This window comes from Elephas maximus, chromosome 8 (assembly GCF_024166365.1).
Source record: "Elephas maximus indicus isolate mEleMax1 chromosome 8, mEleMax1 primary haplotype, whole genome shotgun sequence".
Taxonomy (NCBI): domain Eukaryota; kingdom Metazoa; phylum Chordata; class Mammalia; order Proboscidea; family Elephantidae; genus Elephas; species Elephas maximus.
The window spans coordinates 17,362,277-17,383,826 of record NC_064826.1 but is presented as its reverse complement, the minus strand read 5'-3'; the positions used below and the strand labels follow the sequence as shown (position 1 = coordinate 17,383,826).

Genomic DNA, 21,550 nt, shown 5'->3' with positions numbered 1-21,550 from the left:
GCTTACCTTGCTTACTCGGTCATCCACACTTGCCTGCATCCCCTGCAGACCCCTTTATTGCAGCCTTCGAGACCTTGAGATGGAGGACCCAGCAAAGCCCCGCCTAGTTCCTGGTCCATAGAAACTGTGAGATAATACATGTTGCTGTAAGCCTCTAAGTTTGGGGGTAATTTGTTACACAGCCGTAGATAATACATCTGTGCCCTGGGGCAGAATGGACAGTATGGAGTGACATTGGGGGACTTGCCACTGCTGCATTAAAAGTCATCTTGAATGTCTCTGTGGGAAGCTAGGGCTGCTGGAGGAAACCCAGTGACACCACCCAGAACAGAGCTCAGTGACCACATTCACAGGAAGTCACTTGAGAACAAGTCGGGACTATAACCAGACCCCTAATCAGAGCTTCGGCTGGTGGGCTATGAGTGGTCCAAGCTTCCACTAGTGGGCTGTGAGTGGACAAAGATTCCACTAGTGGGTTGTGAGTGGGTCAAGCTTCCACTAGTGGGTTGTGAGTGGTCCAAGTTTCCACTAATGGGCTTCGAGTGGTCCGAGCTTCCACTAGTGGGCTGCGAGTGGTCCAAGCTTCCATTAATGGGCTTTGAGTGGTCCAAGCTTCCAATAGTGGGCTGCTAGTGGTCCAAGCTTCCAGTAGTGGGCTGCGAGTGGGTCAAGCTTCCACTAGTGGGCTGTGAGTGGACAAAGCTTCCACTAGTGGGCTGTGAGTGGACAAAGCTTCCACTAGTGGGCTGTGAGTGGGTCAAGCTTCAACTAATGGGGTGTGAGTAGGTTAAGCTGCCATTGCCTCCCCATCAAAGTGACTTAGGAAGCTGGTGTGATTTCCAGTAATGAAGACCTCCACGAGTCTTGACATGAAGATCTTATTCTCCTTCAATCTAGATTCTAATAGAAATCAGCCCAAAAGCCAGGAGGACCATTTACAGTGTGGGGCCCCTTCCTCTTGCTGCCTGTACCTCGTCCCTCTTCCTCTTGTACATCGCGTCTCTCATCCTTCCCCATCTTTGTTGTCTTGGTTACATGGCCAGACTCTTGATATGCTGCTAGTTTTCATTTTAATGATATGTTCTAGCAAAGCACAATATTTTACTTCAATTGTACGTGTCACTGGATACCTTCCTTCAGCGTGTCTGACATTTGTGCATCAGCTGACTGCGTGTACTCTGTGAAGTGGGGCGATTCTGCAGCACTTCCTTCCATTTTAAAGTCTTTGCATTTCAAATGATGATCAGGATCTTTCTATAGAAGCATGTATATAGAAAACCCGTTGCCATCAAATTGATTCCGACTCATAGCGACCCTATAGGACAGAGCAGAATTTCCCCATAGGGTTTCCAAAGAGCACCTGATGGATTCGAACTGCTAACCTTTTGGTTAGCAGCCATAGCTCTTGACCACTACTCCACCAGGGCTTCCATGAATATTTATACACATAAATATATATATACACACTATACATATACGCACACACGACTAAAAAAAAGTGGCACATGTATCAATAAATCCTGAATTAGCTACGCTCAGTTGAAACTATCTCCTTCAATCACGTGCACTAGCAAGGATCATTTGGAAAACAGAATGACAAGCGTTCCAAGGTCCTATTTTTCCAGGGATCTCAAAGTGTGTTTCAAGTATAGCCAGGAGGGGAAGGAGATTTTGCCCCAGCTGGTGGCATCCAGCTGGCTTGAGAAGGGCAGGGTCAGAGGCGCCATTGTGAGGACATGTCCCCAGCTGCTTGTTCAAGTCAGCTCCGAGTGACCAATGGAGACCCACCAGGGACATGAAGGGAAGGTGGGGCGGGCCCAAGAGTGAATGGTGAAAATTAGGAAAGGTAAGAAACAGGGTAGGTGGGGATAAATTTAAGTTAAAAGGGGGGCTGAGTGAGGACTTTGTAGTGTTCAAGAGTATAGAATGGATTGAAGAGGATGCCGACCAGCTTAGCTGCTGCTCTCCATACATACTGAGTACGACATGGACCAAAACACTTAAGACACAGTAGACGAGATTGAAGAAAGGTGGGAGGAAGGCCTCCAAGAAGGTGACTGGTGGACTTGAGGCAAAATGGATCTGAAGAGCAGGTTTCAGGATTTACAGACTTGAAGGACAGAAGGGCCATTTCTCTGTCCGAGAAGGAAGGAGGCCGGCACCCCAGGGCCTCTGTGAGGCTCCCAGCAGTAAGCTCCCCGTTCACAGAGGGCCTTCCACTTCCACCTCTGCCTCCACTTCACTTAATACAGGCTGCAATCTATATAGGCTTAGGACTTGCAACACGAGGAGTGGAAATGCAAAAACCACACAAGACAACACAACAAAAACAAGCCACAATGCTTTGATGGTCTTCTCCCAGAACAGTGCTTTACCACGACAGAGGTAACAGGCCAAACCCTGCACCCAATACACTCACCCCACACCCTCATGCAAGGATTTGCAAGCAATCTGGAGTTCCAACACCACATTTCTATTGGATTCCGTGATACCCCCACTCATCTGGAAACTTTACATGGCATGCATTTATTTTTAGTGAAATTTCCAGATGAATTTTAAAAGGATTCCCAGATCCACTTAGGAAGTGGCAAACCTGGGGCTGCTGATCTGATATTGCTTTGTGACCCAGGCACTGGAGTAAGCCACAAGACACATACCCAAGCGTGTAATCCTGAGGACCGATGTTCAGAATGACACTAGTGCCAAGTATATCACTCTCAGCCACCACTCTGGGTAGTTCCCCTTCTGGATCTGTGGTGAGGCACAGATCAGGGAGCACAAGCAAATGGATTTGAAAATAGACCCAAGAAAAAAATAATGACTCGGTAGACTACATTAATCTGCATAGCAATTCCCCATAAGAATGATATTTCTGTTATATATTCTTATTGACTTCCCATCTGGACACACACCCAGTTCCTACCAAGAGAGACTGGCATGCTTTGGTAAGTCCACATGGGCCATGTGAATGTCCTACTATAGACTAATAGCAGGGCCGGCCAGACTTCTGCCTAACTAACACCCACAAAGTGCTCCCCCTTTAGATGTGAGCAGCTTAACCTAGCAAATGCCCAGCAAAGACACAACCACAAAGTGAAAGGGGTAGTCACACCCCAAGTGAAGTTCATGATGGTTTGATTGACAATGAACATGAGCCTCTCCCACTGTCAGGCAATGTTATTCACCAACCAACAGCAGCTAGAAAATATAATTCCTTAGTGCAGGGAAAGCAAGAGGCAGAGAAAGAGAGAGAGAGGACGGAGGCAGAAATACTTAAGCAAAGAAATCTCATCCTTCTGAGGCAACATTTGGTCCCTGGTTTGCGCTCAAGTACTAAACTAAAACTTGGCATTTTGAACCCACCCAGTGGTGCCGTGGAAAAAAGCTCTGGCAAATTGCTTCCACAAAGATTACAGTCGAGAAAAACCTATGGAGCAGTTCTACTCTGTAAAACATGGGGTTGTTGCAAGTCAGAATCAACTCAATGGCAATGGGTTTGATTTTTTGGTTTTGGAGGCAACATTGACGGGATGACACCAATTACGGACAAAGGTCTTCAGATTTATACCCAAAAAACCCATTGCCGTCGAGTCAATTCCAACTCAGAGCAACCCTAGAGGATGGAGCAGAACTGCCCCACAGAGTTTCCAAGGAGCACCTGATGGATTTGAACTGCCAACCTTCTGGTTAGCAGCGGTAGCTCTTAACCACTACACCACAACACACAAACCCCAGACACCCTCAATAAAGGAAATCAAGATGGTGTCTGCCTTAAAATTTCTACCTGCAGTTGAGGTGCTAGCAGTCCATGGGTTATTCCAGAGTTCCTAGCTAATAGCTGATGACAGTAGCACTTACGGGCCACATTTCTCACCAGCGTGTGCCTTCAACGCTTGCCATGGGTGCTGGCTGTGGCTACCATCCATACACACACATCAGGAAGCATAAAAGACACCCAAATTGGCACTTCCCTCACCGTCTTTTCCCCTGCCTCAGGTGATGTGTGCACTAGAGGAGTGAGATTACGGTCATCAGACGCCAGGTTGCAAATGATTGGGCCTCACTCCTTTCTAACAAAGGGAAAAGTCAGTAATTTGGGGGACAGCCCACGGATAGATAGCTACTGCCTACCTCCGAGACCCCTGAAACCCGCAGCCAGCTGCCTCACTCTCAACAAACCCCTGAGCCCATCCTGCCCACCTTCCCACCCCGCATCCCTCGTCACACCACGTCACACTGCGAAGAGCTCTGGAAGGCTCTGAATCCACACAGGGGATTATTGCAGGCTCTGAGAAGGGTGCTCTGTCATTACAGCTGAGTGCCATTTCCATTCAGGGGCTCGAAGAACTTCCTGTTAAATCCTCGTGCAGCCCCAGAGCTGCTCATGGCTGGGCCTCTGGCCAGAAAGGTGACCCAGTCCTGATAACCCTGGGAAAAGCCGGTTGGGATGATTATAAGGGAAGGAGGGTGGAGTTCAGAGAGCCAGGGCTGGTGGGAAATTCTATTGTTCAGAGAAAGTCAATAAACGGGCCACTTTTGCTTTTTGTTATTTCAAACAACAGACTGGGCGGCCCAGCCTTCCTTTCCCAACTCCGGCTGTCCCCTGGGCTGGCTGTGCTGAGTCTGCAGGAGCCGAGGCTGGGCTGGAGCTACACTATTAAAGGGCTGCCACTCCAAGCCCGTGGAGCAGAAAGTTTGGCTGCCCCAAATGCCCGGCTTGCCCCAGGAGGCCAACGGCTCATTCCCCCTCTGACCCTTCTGCTCAAAACCCTCAAATGCTTATGCCTCACCAACCCCACCACTATTCTAGAAATTAAATGTAATGTCCCAGGTGGGGAAAACAGAGCTGTGCATCTATCAACCCACCAGACTGCAAGACAGGACATGCCAGCCTGAGATTTATGAAGCCCCCATCTACTGGCCAGGTGTTGTCCCTCACAGCCTGGCTGGAGGGTCCCTGGAGGCATTTTAAGACAAGGGTCTGTCCCTGCATGCACCTGCCCATGTGGGTTGTCACTGTGTGTTTTGCTGGTCCTGAGCCCTGGAGGTGTCCTCATCTCCTGCCATGGAGAGGTACCACATACGTTCTTCCCTCCCCATCAGGGGACAGCCGTCCACAGGTGAGGAAGCCAGCGCCATCTGCTGCAGTCCACCCTGTGAGCAGCAAGATGGTATGCATTTACAGGCTGATCGTCTGGGGCTTAGGAGGCAGCAATGGCCTGGAAACATGCCACTGCTTCCAAGTGAAAAGAGCTGTTCGGTTGTGTGACAGGAAAACAACAATTATGGACAAAGGTCTTCAGATTTATACCCAAAAAACCCATTGCCGTCGAGCCAATTCCAACTCATAGCGAACCTAGAGGATAGAGTAGAACTGCCCCACAGAGTTTCCAAGGAGCCCCTGATGGATTTGAACTGCCAACCTTCTGGTTAGCAGCAGTAGCTCTTAACCACTACACCAGACACCCTCAATAAAGGAAATCAAGAAGTTTATTTCAGTGACACCATATTCCAACCAGAGTCCCCAGGTGGTGCAAATGGTCAACACACTCAGCTACTAACCTAAAGGTTGGCAATTTGAGTCCACCCTGAAGTGCCTCAGAAAAAAGGCCTGGCAACCCATTTCTGGAAAAATCAACCATTGAAAACCCTGTGGAGCACAGTTCTACTCTGGCACACAGGAGGCGGCCAAGAGTTGCAGTGGGCTCGATGGCAACTGAGTCTTTTAATATTCCAACTAGCTCAGACAATAACGAAAGCAATCCTGAAACAGAGTCCGCTCGACCTTGACTATTAGTCAATGGCCCTCCAGCCCCTAATAGGAAATTCAGGGGCAGGGATCTTGTAGCCCAACAGAGTAGGTTATCTCTACATTGCATTGAAATTGGGGCTCACTAGAGAAAAGTTAAGGCACCCCAAATTGCCTTGCTTGCTTATTTACTCTCAATGGTTCTGGTTCGCCCATTGGACCCAGCAATGGGTGAATACACATTTCATTGTGTGAACTGTAGATGGTATTCAGATTTTGTAGCACACAGAGCGAGTTAAAATGTGGTGAAGAATCCAGCAATTGGAACTACCGACAGAAACGTTCACCAGATGGAGTGAAGAGGAGGGGCGCAGAAGTTGACTGGGACTCCCGGCTGCACCGAGGACTGATGGCTGACAACGTGCTTGAAAGGAAGGCTGCAGCGAGCAGACATGGGAGCTGGGTACGGACCACACACCTGAACCTCGCAGCATCCCCCCGGGCGTCCATAAATTCAGCTCAGGATACAGGAAGTAATCACAACGAGGAGGCCAGGGCAACAAGGAAGGTTCAATTCTCTTTAATATATTCTCCACAGAAAGGCAGGGAAGTGGGTAATATATTTCTGAAAGACCTGTAGACAGTGGTTAAAAATTTTTTTTTTTTCATTTTGACACTTAAGGCAGCATGCTAAAATCAGGTGATTGCCTCTATCCAGTCAATCCTGGGTGGCTGTGCGTTGCATGCCTCATCCTTCATCAATGTATGTATTTTTTCCCAGAAATTACCCACGTAACCACACCCCACACACATTTCCACCTCGCAGCCTCATGTTCTAGACCTGCTCCACGGAGAGGAAAAATTCAATAAAGAAATGATAGCGGGGTGACTGCATGCTGGAACGATGGAATCGGTACGGCCCTCTCAGTCTGAGGAGAACATTTGCCTTTGAACATCTGAAGCTTTGGCCCAAAAATACAGCAGAGAAGAAAGAGGGATCAAGGCTCAGTCTCAGAGCAGAGCAGGCAAGGCCTCTTTACTGAGCCTGGATCACCATGAGAAGTCCAACGGAAGCCAAGACAAGGTAAGCACAAGGTTCACCTGTGTATCACCAATATTTCCCTGGGAAAAGTCTAACGGGCAATATTCAGCCAACAGAAAATAGGACCTGCTGCCTAGAGCCTCAAAAAGACCCTTAATCCAATCAAGAAGGCACAGATGGGGCCGGCTCCCCCTCACCCCCAAGCGGCCCAAGCAGAGGCACACAGGGAACATACCCAGATGGAGGGGACTACTGCCATTGCTGATAAGCCAAGGCCACTCAGTGCCCATGAACCTGTGAGCTTCCAGGGAACGAGGAGGAAAAGGCAGGTCCCCATCACACCATTCCTCCCATTTAAAGCAATTTCTCTGCTCCCACCGCAAACACGGTTTCTTCGTCCCACAGTCTGGCTTGCAGCCCCACTAGCAGCTCTAACAGGTCCTGTGCTTTCCTCCATCTGGTCCCTGAATGAATTCCAGATGGATGCAACACACAGAAGGACTGGAGCCCAGCCGGAGGACCAGGCCCTGTCCTTCCTGCCCTCTCCAAGCACCTAGGTCTAGTAACGCTCTTGCCTTGGGGCATAAACCCAAGTCAGAAAGGTACAAGTCTCGCTAGAATTACCGAGGAATTCTCAGCTGGGCACCTCTCACATGAGCACCAGCTCTAGGTGAACCCACACCTCACCCAGTCTGATTTCCCACGACAACTTTGGTACAAAGGCAGAGAAGGGGCAAGGTTATCGTTCACGACCTCAACAACAACACTTGTAACACCGGCCCACCAGGCCCAAGGTAATAAAACAGCCCCAGGCGAGATCATACCCTCTCCCGTGGGGACAGACCATCTGCACAATGACCCAGCAATGGCACCTTGGTCCTACCTTCTTCAGCTTGCCACTCTTGGTGCCCACGAAGGCCAGGGAGTGATTCTTGTAGACATAGGCGATGACGGAAGTCATGCGGTCACTGTCTTCAGTGAAGACTGGGATGCCCCGTACCATCTCGGACACGCCCAGCGGGGCGTTCATGTCCAGGCCACAGAAGTTGTCATCAATGGTCAAGAGCTGAAAATAAAACAGGAGGAAAATTAGAGGTAGCGTCAGGGCAATTGGCAAAGGTACTGACTCAGGGGACTACGGAGCTAGAAGAATCCTTAGAGATGAGTGGTCTAGTATAAATCCCTACTTTTTTATGTGAAAAACTCAGCTCTGGAGAAACTAGGTGGCCTGCCAACAGTGGCCTAAGTAGGGAGTTGCAGGCCTATGGCAAAACCACAGATCTCTAGGGTCTCTTTTCACCATATTCCACGGTCTTTCTGCCCCTCCTCCAACCTCTCCAGGCACCACCTTGGTAACGTAGACTGTCCATCACCATTGTCGCCATGAAAAAGCACAGCCAGCGGCTCCCCCCCCACCATGAACATGGACTCCAGACAGGTCTGCTCAGGTGAAAGAGGGGAGTACTCTCCACCTCTACAAACTTACAGGTGAGCAGACATACCGATGAGGACTCAACAGTGTAGAACAGTGAACTAGACCCATCAGTATCTGAATAACAATATCAGGGGAGGCAGTCCTGTTTCAGTGGTAGAACTCTTAAGTCCCATGCTGGAGACCCGGATTTGATTCTCGGCCAGTGCACCTCACGCACACCCACCACCCATCTGTCAGTGGAGGCCTGCATGTTGCTATGATGCTGAACAGGTTTCAGCAGAGCTTCCACACTAAGACAGACTAGGAAGAAAGGCCTGGCCATCTACTTCTGAAAATCAGCCAATGACAGCCCTGTGGATTACTGTGTGCATTTCATTTTGTTGTGCATGGGGCTGCCATGAGCCAGAGGCCAACTCACCGGTAACCAACAACACGACATCAGGGCGGAGGTCTGCGCAGACCACCTAGAGGGAAGAGGGGTGGGAGAAGAGGACAGCCCACAGCTCCACCCAGTCAACCACAGCTGATGCTCACAGCAAAGAGGGGGCAGCTGGGGCCTGGCCACACTGACAGCAGCATTTCCCACATGTCTTCTGTGGGGCCCAAGTTCCCTGAGATGCCTCACCATAAAAAGGCTCCTGGGGCAAATGTTTTGGGGGAAAACCTAGCACATTCTAACACCACCTAAAAGAATCGTGACCATTAGTCACATGAAAGGCCTCCAAAGTCTTTTTAAGTGGAAATATGTTTAACATTATCTCAGCCTTTTCCAATCATTGTATTCCCCAAACCATTTTCTACCGAAACATCTATTAACGACCCTTAAAAGGAATATTCCCCAGATGCCCATGGACGAGCTGATCTCACGCTTAGTCCTGACTCCAGGATGCACAATCTCAGGAGTCAGGTGACTAAGGAGCCTCGGGCCAGTTTCCCCCACACTGCTGGCTGAATCTCTCCCTGTCTTACAGCATGCCTCCATATGCCATGTCAGAAGAGGGTCACACTGGGTCCTGCCATCCTGTGGAGGGGTGCTGACACCAGCAGTGGCTGGAGAGAAGCTCCGGTGCCCCAGCAGACCACCTTACTTTGGTGCAGACCATCGGAGGCTTCCGGAACTTCTGGTGGACTCACTCTTTCTTGGAAGCACTGTGTGGCCTGGGAATAGTTCATGGGTCTGCCTGTGCTTTCATCTGCCACTCTATAAAGATGAAGGAAACAATCCCTGCTTTTTCATGGGCTACCATAAAGCCTATGGAGCTCATGCCTGTAAATGTCTTTGGACTTTCTGGAGAAAGGAGTGAAATAAAATACAAGGTGTCACTTTTTTAAAGGCTTCAGTCCAGCCAGAGGTGAGGCATCTGGAAGGGCACAGGCAGGCTCTTGCCAGCAGGGCTGTGTGAGAGTGGCCAACTTGGAGCTTTCCAGAGCCTCGGGAGGCTCCCTCACTTCCGCCCAGAACAGGGGCAGTCCATCCCAGTGAGGCCAGCACCCTGGGCATCTAAAGCCTCTCACTTCAACCTCTCCTCTCTCTCCTTTCACAACAGAGCAGGCGGGTGGGCTGGGGAGGGGGATGCATAGGCCGGCGGTGCAGGCCAGGTGCACAGCAGATGTCTGCTCCATGCCTTTGAGGTCCCTGGCCTCTCTTGCACGATGTGGCCTAAAAGCTCAGACCAAGCTCCAAACCAGACCAAACCCACTGCCATGGAGTCAATTCCAACTTATGGCAACCCTATAGGACAGGGTAGAACGGCCCCGTAGGGTTTCCTAGGTTGTAAATCTTTACAGAAGCAGACTGCCACATCTTTCTCCCATGGAGCAGCCGGTGGGTTCAAACTGCCAACTTTTTGGTTAGCAGCCGAGTGCTTTAACCACTGCTCCACCAGGGATCCTAGACCAAACTCAACCCCCTATAGGACCTATAGGAGTCAAATTTAACTACTAGCTGTCATCAAGTCAATTCTGACTCATGGTCACCCCATGTGTGTCTGAGTAGAACTGGGCTTCGGCAGGTTAATTCAAAAACCAAGCTTGAAAAAACCCCCGTCTTATCACGGAAAGGACTCCATTTATGGGTCCCTTTTTTTCCCTAGGGCCCACCCCCTTGTCTTAGAGTGACTCCAACTTACGGCGACCCCGTGTATATCTGAGTAGAACTGCACTCCACAGAGTTTTTTGTTGTTGTTGAGAATATATACAGCAAAACACACACCAACTCAACGGCCTCTACATGTACAGTTCAGTAACATTGATTACAGTCTTCAAACGGGCAACCATTCTCACCCTCCTTTTCTGTGTTGTTCCTCCCCCATCAATATAACTTCACTGCCCCCTAAGTTTCCTATCTAATCTTTCAAGTTGCTGTTGTCAGTTTGATCCCATATAGATAGCTCTTAAAAGAGCACAATGCTCAAGGCAGACATTTTTTACTAGTTAAGCTAAATTATTGTTTGGTTTTAAGAAGACTTCAGGGAACATTTTTGGTTTAAGGTTTAAAGATTATCTCAGGGCAGTAGTTTTAGGGGTTCATCCAGCCTCCATGGCTCCATAGGGTTTTCAGAGGCTGATTTTTCAGGAGATTGCCAGGCCTTTCTTCCAAGTTTTCTCTAAATGGACTTGAACCTCCAACCTTTAGGTTAGCAACTGAGCGCCTTCACCACTTGCACCATCCAGTGACTCCATGGAGTCACGTTTAGGAGGGAGTTTCCAAGGTCCATTCTGATTTTTATGGCTCATCCCTGAAATGGGGCGGGGGGGAGGCAGATAGTGGAGAGTGAACGGATGGACAGAGGAGAGGAAGGATGACTCCACATTATGGGAAGATGAGGACTCTGTGTCTGCGGTGACCCGGGAGCATTCAAGGGCAGCCAAGGGTAGGCTGGGACTCCTTATGCCCTTGTGTGTTCCCTCCGCAGTGCCCAAGGAGTCCACACCCCTGACTTTGTTGGGTTTAAACTATGCTAAGGGACCTCTGCCATCAGCAACACACCTTTCCCATTAGGACCCATTTTCTAGGTAGATGAGGCTGAGTGATCCACACTGCAGGGGGGAAACTGAGGCAGGGGGCAAGGCAGCCCATTACTCATAGTCTCCCACCACCCCTGCCAGAAGCACACTCTCCTAGAGCTGGAGGCTCAGGCCTCTTGGCCCCATAGCCTGCAGATCTAAGTGGCCAGAGCTACCTAATGCCACCCTTCCCCTAGGCCCAGCAAGACACAAGCACATAAACAACCAATCGCCAACAAAAACAGAGCTCGCTTTTACCAGCTGTGTCATGCAGTCCCTAGTTCCTGAGGGGCAGAAAGCAGAGGTGTGTGCATCCCTCCCTGTGTGGCACCTCACACAGCAGGGGGCCTGTGAGGAGAGTTTGCATCGAAGGAGGTGGGACAGCCAAGCTGGCACCTGAAGCCAGGGGCGCTGTCTCCAGCTTCAGCATCTCCCTGCAAGGCCCCACCTGGAGGCCAGGTCTCCGTCACCCCACCTGACCCTGACAGTCACCCCTACGTTGCCTATCTCATGGTATAGCCTTTAGGCTCAAATGGGGCAGAGGAGGAGGTTGGGCCTCATAAAGTCACATTCAGATTCAAGGAACAATAATGGCTTCCCCCTGGGCTTCCCCACAACTGGGCCCAGGGGTTGAAGACAGATGAGGCTGGTGGCCAAGCACTGCACAGGTCCGTGTGGACCCCACAGGCACCGGCCTTGGCGGTAGTACTCTTTGTTTCCCTAAAGCTAGGGGAGGTGGGTGGGAGCGTTTAGCACTGAGGTAGTAGGAAAAACCAAGGCCCAAGTTCACAGGGCAGACCAGCGCTTCCCGACCACATAACTTGGAACAGGTCTCTAATGTTCTCTGAGCTTTGTTTCCCTTGGCTGTAAATAGCAGGACAGGGCTGTCGTGAGAACAAGGTGAGGTGGCAGGTGTGAAGGCCCCTGGCGACTAGAAAGCAGGTCGTCAAGGTATTTCAGGGTAATTGTTTCATGAAGATCCTGCCCAGAGCTGGAAGCAGAACGGCCACAGAAAATGGCCTTCACTGCCTCCTTAATCCAAGGATGCGGCGCAGAGCCGGTTGGACCTGCAGCCACAGGGTAATTAAACCACTGGCAGGCAGAGGAGCGGCAAGGAGGTTAGTTGGTGAATGCCTTCCTTGGTCAGGTAAGGGTTGGTGTGGATACCTGAGCACCTGGGCAGTGAGAGAGAGGGTCTGCTCCTGCCCTGCCAAGCCCTCCCCTGGGCCCCACTAGCAGCCAGATCCCAGGAGCCAGGAGGAGCCTGGGCTTCATCAGGAGGCGGTCTCTCCCCTTCTGTCGCTTCACAGATACCCATGGATGAGCAATGGTGATCGGGAGAATGCTTAGTTATTGGGAAGGAGCGTCATTCCTATGAGGGGAGGAAACATTGGTCCAGTGTATGGGAATATCTGTGGTGCCCTCCGGGGCAGCCCTGTCTCCTGACCTAGAAACCTCAAACAGTCCTAAAAGCCATACCTTTTGGGGTTACTCCACCCTGATCTGGAGGACATAGAGCCTTCTCTCCATGGCTCAAATACCTTCATGGATTGAGCTGGGTCGGAATTAACACTATGACTCACGGAATTCCAGTGAGGGACCATGTTTTATTCATCTCTGTACCTTCAGCTTAGTGCCAGGCTCATAGTAAGTTAACAAGATATAATTGTAAAATCAATGACTGACTAATTAGAAACTTGGGTTTCACAGTGGCCAACAGTGTGGAACTTAAGCCAGAGTGCCTAGGTTGAAATCCCAGCTCTTCCACTTAATGGTATGTGACATTGCGTGTTATGAATTGAATTGTGCCCCTCCCCCCCAAAAAAAATATGTGTTGTAAACCCTAACCCCTATATTTGTGGCTGTAACCCCATTTGGGAATAGAGTTTTCTTTGTTATGTTAATGATCATATGGCTCTAAGCTGTGTTTTAAACCAATCACTTTTGAGATACGAAAGAGCCAATTAGGCATAGACACAAGCACAAATGGGGGAAGAGAGATGCTGGATGGAGACCACCAAGGAACACCAAGAAGAATGCTGGAGAAGCTGAGATGAGAATCTTCCCCCAGGGCAGGTTTAGCCTCCTAACCTACTAGATGTATGCAAAAGCTGGACAATGAATAAGGAAGACCGAAGAAGAATGGATGCCTTTGAATTATGATGTTGGCAAAGAATATTGAACATGCCATGGACTGCCAGAAGAACAAACAAATCTGTCTTGGAGGAAGTACAGCCAGAATGCTCATTAGAAGGATAGTAAGACTTCACTCACGTACTTTGGACATGTTATCAAGAGGGACCAGTCCCTGGAAAAAGACATCATGCTTGGGAGACTAGAGGTCAGTGAAAAAGAGGAAGCCCTTCAACAAGACAGACTGACACAGTAGCAGCAACGATGGGCTCAAGCACAACGATTATGAGGATGGTGCAGGACCAGGCAGTGTTTTGTTCTGTTGTCCATGGGGCTGCTATGAGTTAGAACCAACTTGACAGCACCTAACGACAAAACGACAAACTATGAGAAAATAAATTTTTGTTTGTTAACATCATCCACTTGTGGTATTTCTGTTACAGCAGCGCTAAGAAACTACACCATTGGGCAAGCCCTTTAACCTCTCTGTGCTTCAGTTTGCCATTTGTAAAAATGCTGTGGTGAGGATTAAATGATTCAGGACACAAAGCATTTAGAATGATGTCTGGCACTTGGCTGGTTCTAAGTAAGTGTTAGCTCTTATCGTTGGTCATTGTCACGGTCTGGATAACCTTTGTGAGCCTCAGCATCTTTGAGAAAATTGATGGTATCTCCCTCAGAGAGGTGTGATCAAGATTAAGGAGGCCAATGCTACCAAGATTAAATAGCGAAGGCGGTTCTTCCTAAAGATCTTTCCGAATGGATAGCTATTCGGCCAAGGACACTGAAGGACCAAACAGAGAAATGGTTGAACATCGAGAAGGTGGAGCCTACTCAAAGTGTGGTCCCCAGGCCAGCAGCATCCACATCACCTGGGAGCTTACTAGAGATGTAAATTCTCCAGCCCCACCCCAGACCTGACGAATCAGTGGTGCTGGGGGTGGGGCTCAGCAATCTGGGTCTTAACAACCCTCCAGGTAATTCCGTGCACTCCAGGGTTTGAGGCACCTGGCCTGGGTCACCTCCTGAAGGTCCCTCCTGGCTGAGGGTGTGGTGGAGCAGTGTGGTGGAGAAAACGGCCTGTGATAATTGTTCAGACTCTGAAGCAGGACCCACTGGACCCGGATGCTGAAGGCCCATCGGCAGCCTTCCCAGGGGCCCACCGCATGGTGGTGGTGGTGGTGTGATGTGGTGGTGGTGGTGGTGGTGGTGGTGGTGGTGGTGGTGGTGGTGGTGGTGTGATGTGGTGGTGGTGGTGGTGGTGGTGGTGTGATGTGGTGGTGGTGGTGGTGGTGGTGGTGGTGGTGGTGGTGTGGTGTGGTGGTGGTGGTGGTGGTGGTAGTGTGGTGTGGTGTGGTGGTGGTGGTGGTGGAGGTAGGTGGTGGAGGTGGCGTGGGGAGCTGGCGCTGACACTCCAAATTACAATCTAATGGCTCACTGCGCTTCGCTCCCCACAGCAGCAAAGGTTACTGTGCAATTACGTGTCGCTACATACAAATGACAGAGCAGTTACGGTTACTTTACCAATTACAGGGAAATTGCTCCCACTCTACAGTGAGACTGGTGCTCTGAAAGCTCCACCGTCTCCACGGAAAGGTGCTGCCCACGTCCTTCCTCCGCAGTCTCCCCAGGCCCGGGCAGAGCGGCAGAGCAGCAACCCAAGCACCCAGGGAGTGGCTGGTGGTGTCTGGGGAGACCCCTGAGAAAAGCTCAGCAGAGGGGCAGACCTGGGAGACGGGGCCCCTCCGCATCGCCCCCAGCCTCAGGCCCTGATGACACACTCTTAGAGGAATAAAGATCACCCTGACACTCATCCCATCCATCTTGAAGGCCAAGGGAGATTGGGGGTGGGGACTTGAAACTGCCCCTTGCCCAGGGTAGCACACCCCTAGCCTGGGTCCTGAAGGACCACCCCTGCCAAGGGCAGCTGTGTCAGCCCAGGCTCTTAGGGCCCTATATTGCAGAAACCCACCTCGAGTCCTTATTATGGAAAGGTCAGAACTGGGCCAGAGCTGGAATGCTGAACTAATGAGGTCCAGGTCACCGGGTCCATCCCCCTGTGGGCCAATTAGCCTGGCTCTGGGACGCAGTCTCTTCCATAGCCACAGGCTGGCCCTCTTCGCCCAGCCAGCCACTGTTTACAAACAGCCCAGGATGGTCCCAAAGCGAAAGCAGCAGGCTGGGGAGCTATGGGGATGAGCCAAAGCCGCCAACTCCTTCCCCAGGAAGGCGCCTGCTCTGGGCCAGCGGCCACAATCTGTGAGCCACAGGGTGGAAAATAAAATCAGACCTGGGCCTCCTGGGACCTGTTGCTCCCTAGAAACGCCTGTAGTTCAGCAAAAAGAAGAGTCCCTATACGTGAGTGGACCAGCTCTGTCCTTCCTGCATAGGACCCAGAGGAGTCCTGAGCCCATTGACTCACCCCCAGAGCTGGAGCCCACCCCTCCATCATGACTGACCCAAGCTCACCCCATGTGGGGTCATCCCGTCCTTTAATAAGGCCTGTTTCTCAAACTTTTTGTCCCGTAGGCTATGGCAACGCAGCGTTTTCAATAGGGGAAACTGAGGCACTAGACAATGACAGCGCTATTTACTGTCTGTCTCTCACTTATCCATCTGCTAATGAAGGTTTAAAAAGGACCTACTAAGCACAAAGCCCTAGTGAGCCCCCAAGAATACAAAGATGAAGGCCTCAGTCCTGCCCCAAAAAACTCTCTCTTTCCTAGTGAGGGTGAACGACCCGGGCCAGTGACTAGACAAGGCCAAGTGGCTGCGTCAGTTAGGTCTGAAGGGCAGGACCACCACCTGCCAGGAGCAAGCAGGGATTCATGAATCATTGCACTCGATTCCTATTCTCTATCCCATACAGCCCACCACCATTCACCCACATTGTGCTGTCAGAGAAGAAAAATAACTCAAGACCAGAAAACCCACAGTCCCATTTTACAGAAGAGGAAACTGAGGTCTTGAGAGTGAAATAACTCAATGGCACACAATAACAACAACAGGCACACATCAAGCTACTGGGAAAATACATACTAGAACCCAAAATCCTCAGAACAGATAGAGAAATTAGAAAACTGTTCTTAACCAGGGGCTTCCTCCAGGTTGCTGGAGGACAGACCCAAAGGGAACCTATTCCAGGATGAGGTGGGAAATCAGAACACTGCCTACCCCTCCACTTCTTTTCCTGCTGCCCAGGATGAGGGCTCTGCCCTTCTCGGACCCCTGGTAGCCTGGACAGTACTGACTCTCCCCTCCAAGGAGGTCCTTGGCTGAGCATCAAAGCCAGGGGTCTTTTCCCAAGAAGGAAAACGAGAGCCAGAGTTTTGATAAGAAATACAACTTAGGAGACAAGACGCGGAAGATCAGGAGCCCGCTGGTGTGGAAAAGGAAAGTCCTTTGGGTTCTCTATGCTCAGCAGCCCTAAATTTCTCCCCATTAATTACACTTACACACACGCACACACACACACACACACACACAGAGCTAACCATAACAAACCTCCTCTGGAAATGGGGAATCAGTGAATTACCTAGCTGGGATTTCTTTTTAAAGGGAGATATTGATCAGAGAAGCTGTAATAGCGCCTGTCTAAATACAGAGTCCAATTGTAAAGCTCTGTTACTACAGGAAGAAAACCATCACCCACTTATTGGGAACCACACCTCAGATATGACCGCTGACCCCTAAGGAGTTCATAAACACACCTGGCAGCAAAGCCTGATGCAAGAAAGCTCTTTACGCCGAGAGCCGACCCAGTACGCCCTGCACTGGCAGGGGACGAGATAAGCAGAGAGGGTCCTCGGGGAGGCAGAGGCAACTTTGGTGGTGCAGTGGTTAAGAGCTCAGGTGCTAATCAAAAGGTCGGCAGTTCAAATCCACCAGGCGCTCCTGGGAAACCCTATGGGGCAGTTCTACTTTGTCCTATAGGGTCGCTATGAGTCAGGATCAATTCGATGGCAACAGGTTTTTGGTTTTTAGTAGACTTAGGTTTTTTTTTTTTTTAGCCTCATCAGAAAGCCTGTTACTCTGTAAAATATCCCCATGAGCTTGAGCACTCATTTCTGTAACAAAGAAAGAAAGAAAGACATCTGACTATGCAACGCTCTGATCGCTCTCCCATTCTGCATAAACTGTCCTTTCCTTTTAATGATTTCTGACCCTGCCAGGGCCAGCGCTGACCCTCTGGGGCTGAACTCTCTCAAAAGTCCTGCAACAGGTGAAGGCTGGCCCGACCCCCGCCTGTGAGCACAGGCTAATGGAAGTGGGAAGCGTGAATGAAGGCCTCATCCACTTAGTTACTAATGCATTATCTCAGAGCGATTCTTTATTGTGTCTTTTTCAATGAGATTCTGGGGAGAATGAATGTGTACAGAGAAAGAGAGAAAGCCAGCAAAGCACAGCCACAATAGCCTAGTTAGATAAACATGTTACAGAAGAGACGAGTGAAAAGTGTCACGGGGTTGGAAAAATAACAGCCAAGCTTCCCAAGAACCAAGAGCCCTGTTTCCAGGCTTAAAAAAGGGGGTAGAATAGCATTGTGTTGTAGGAGTGTGTGTGTGTGTGTGTGTGTGTGTGAGAGAGAGAGAGATGTGAGGCAAATATTCACTCAATTACTGCATCTACCTACCAACAGAACAACGAAAACAATTTGCAAAAAGTAATGCTTCTTTTGATAGTTCCACGTGTGTTTTCAAGGAGCCCTGGTGGCACAGTGGATAAAGCACTTGGCTGCTAACCGAAAGGTCAGCGATTTGAACACATTGACAGCTCTCTGGGAGAAAGAAGTGACAGTCCGCTTCTGTAAAGATTACAGCCTTGGAAATCCTGTGGGACAGTTCTACTCTATCCTATAGGGTCTCTATGAATTGGAATCGACTCAGTGGCAATGAGTTTGTTTTTTATGGCTTTACGTGTGTTTTGTATAAGGAGCCCTGGTGGCGCAGTGGTTAAGAGCTCAGCTGGTAACTGGAAGGTTGGTAGTTCGAACCCATCAGCTGCTCCATGGTAGAAAAGACCTGGCAATCTGATCCTGTAAGGATTACAGCCTTGGAAACCCTATGCAGTTCTCTTCTGTTCTATAGGGTCACTATGAGTCCAAATGGATTGACAGCACACAACAACAACAATGTGTGTTTTGTAAGGATCCCTAGTGGCACAATGGTTAAGCACTCAGCTGCTAACCAAAAGGTAGGCAAGTTCAAACTCACCACTGGCTCTGTGGGAGAAAAGATATGGCAATCTGCTCCCATAAAGATTACAGCCTAGGAAACCCTATGGGGTAGTTCTACTCTGTCCCACAGGGTTGTTATGAGTCAGAATCGACTCAGTGGCACCTAACAACAACATGTTTGGGGCATTGGTGGCTTAGTGGTAGAACTCTCTTCTTCCATACAGAGACCCAGGTTCAATTCCCACCAATGCACCCCAGGCACAGCCACCACCCTCCCATCGGTGGAAGCTTACATGCTGCTATGATGTTGAATAGCTTTCAGCGGAGTGTCCAGACTAAGAGAGACTAGGAAGAAGGTCCTGGTGATCTGCTTCACAAAATCAGCCAATGAAAATCCTATGGACCAAAATGGTCCAGGCTGCAATTGATCATGTGGATATCACAGGACCAGCACTGTTTTGCACAGTTGTACGTGAGGTTGTCATGAGTCAAGGGCCAACCCCATGGCAGTTTGGGCACCATCTGTGACCCAGTTCCACTAGATATTACGATATCGCTCACCATGATAATAAGCTATCCTTCTAATAGGGCACTAACGCATGTATTTGAGCCGTTTTCCCAGGAGAGGGGCATCAGGCCAAGGCCACGTTCTGCACTCTGCAGGAGTTAACCGTGAGCATCACCAGTGCCGCCTCCCAGGGGTTGCTGAGCACAGCCATGAAGTAGCAGGTCCAACTCGGGGCCCTGGGGCTTGAACTCATGGCCTTCTCCTCATTAGTTTAGCTACTGAGAGCCCCTGTTCATGCCTCTGAAAAGCAGGCTAGGCCACAACACAATGGCCCAGGGTGGGTCTGGACCAGCCAGAGTTGTGCAGCCAGCCTCACAAGGTCCACAAGCCCAGCTCTGCAGATGACAGTCACACTGAGGACTTGTCCCTGAAGCCAGTCAAATGCAGCCAAGTCTAGGCCCATGGGAAATGCCAGGGATAAGTTCTCAGTGTTGTGAATGATACCAACCAAACCCTCTTGGAAACCACCCCTCTCCTTTGGTACCTGGGCTTCAGAGGCCCCCAGTGGCTGCCTGTCAGGAGAAGATAAATCCCACACAACCCATTAATCCCACAGTTCAACTCCCTCTCCGGAGCCTCCGGCAGACACCCGCAGCCGCCACCAGACCTGTAATTGAAGTGGGGAGCGCAGCCATGATTAAGTTTGTGTTTTCTGGTGGGTGCTGAGAAGCAGTGGCCCGCTCGCCAGGCTGAATTATGGGGTAGGTCATTCCCTCGTTAGTGGGAATAAATTTTATTAGCCCTACTCTTATTGCCTGGCGTCTTCCTCGCTTGCTCCCCGGGCCCGCGTATGTGTCTGGATAATGTCGCCTGCATGCGGATAAATCAGTCGAACAAATCCCATTATATTTTGGAACACTGACAGAGACACAGTAATGACACGGAGACCGGGGAAAGGTGCGGGCTTTCTTCTCGCCTGCTGATCCCATTTCATGTACATGGATGATATGTTGGGCCCAATCCACTATGAAAAAATTGTAAATTGTGAGGCCGAACAGGGACCTGCTTCCTTCATTGTCTCTTTTTTCCTCCTTCATTAACTAACTTTGTTAATGACAAGACAGGAGCTCCGTGTGTTCCCATCTGCCTTGCAGAAACTCTGGGACACTTGAAGGTAGCAGCAGTGGGCCTGTCACAGTCCATGCAGGGGAGAGAGGAAGGCCAAGGGCACACACCAGGGCCTGGGACATTGAACATGACATCCAGGTTAGGCATAGCCCAAATCTCTCCTACACAGGTATGGCTGGAGAGAGATGGACGTGTGAAATTACAACCATATGATTGAGTCCCTTTTGTCCCATTGGGTGGTGAGAACCAAAGAGAATCTTACAGGACGGGGCTACGAGCACGTCTGTGTGTCTCTGGATGTAAGAGGCCTTTGTATCTCTCACTATTAACGAGAAAAGTCGATGTATGTATCTCTTTGTATGAGTCTCAACACACTGCATTAGAGAGATATTTTATTCCTTCCTTCTTGAGGATAAAATGAATAATTCAAAGCAAATGGGAAATGCTGAGCAGCCCGGTTATATCTCATGGATGGGGCTGGCTGAGATTCAGAGGTCCAGACTCTCCAGCCAGTAGCTAGGCAGAGACGCCACCCTGTAAGGTCAACAAGAAGTGAAGGAAAGGCCCAGAAAGCTAGATTGGATTGTTAAGTAAGGCTGGCATGCTTGGGTGCACGGCGTGTGTGCATGTGCCTAGGGTGTGTGTGTGTGCACACAGGGTGTAGGGGGGAAATGGGTGCATATGTGTGCATTGGGGGTGTGTGTGTGCACACAGGGCATGGGGGGAAATGGGTGTGTATGTGTGCATTGGGTGTGTGTGCATTGTGTGTGTGTACACAGGGTCGTGGTTATACATGGGGGCGTGTGTGTGCACTGTGTGTGTGCATGGAGTGTGTATGTGCCCAGATGTGTACATGTGTGCAGAGTGTGCATATGTGCTCAGGGTGTATGAGTGTGCATGGGGTGTGGGTGTGTGTGTGCACAGGGTCATGGTTGTACATGGGGTTGTGCTGTGTGCGTGTGCATGAAGTGTGAATGTGCCCAGATGTGCGCGTGTGCACACAGTGTGTGTATGTGCTCAGGGTGTGAGTGTGCATGGGGTGTGGGTGTGTGCGTGGGGTGCATGGGTGTGTATGGGATGTGTGTGTGCATGTATAAAAAATGTTTACGGTATTCCTGCTATGTGTAGTGAGTAGGTGTGAGGGAGAACAACCCCCAGAAAGAGGAGGACAGAAAGAGTCTAAGAGATGACAATGCAAAGAGTTGAGTGAGGCAAAGCAACCCAGCAAGGGGGGAGAAGCAGGGAGACTGCAGACACACACAGTGAGGACACAGGAAGCCAGACCCAGAGAATGCACAGCCTGCATGTGTGTGCATGGCTGTGTTCACACTCATGCACCCCTCCCTGCTGGGGTCGGGAAGCAGATGTCCCGG

The 21,550-nt window shown here is 50.2% G+C and overlaps 1 protein-coding gene across 5 annotated transcripts in view; it reads right to left on the bottom strand.

Moving 5' to 3' along the window:
• PLXNA4 (plexin A4) overlaps nt 1-21,550 on the bottom strand; it is a 517,066-nt gene that overhangs the window by 415,934 nt on the left and 79,582 nt on the right. For all 5 annotated transcript variants that reach the window (XM_049894276.1, XM_049894280.1, XM_049894279.1 and 2 more), the window contains exon 3: nt 7,675-7,857. In XM_049894276.1, the coding sequence (XP_049750233.1) occupies nt 7,675-7,857 (183 nt within the window). The remainder of the gene's footprint in view (nt 1-7,674; nt 7,858-21,550) is intronic.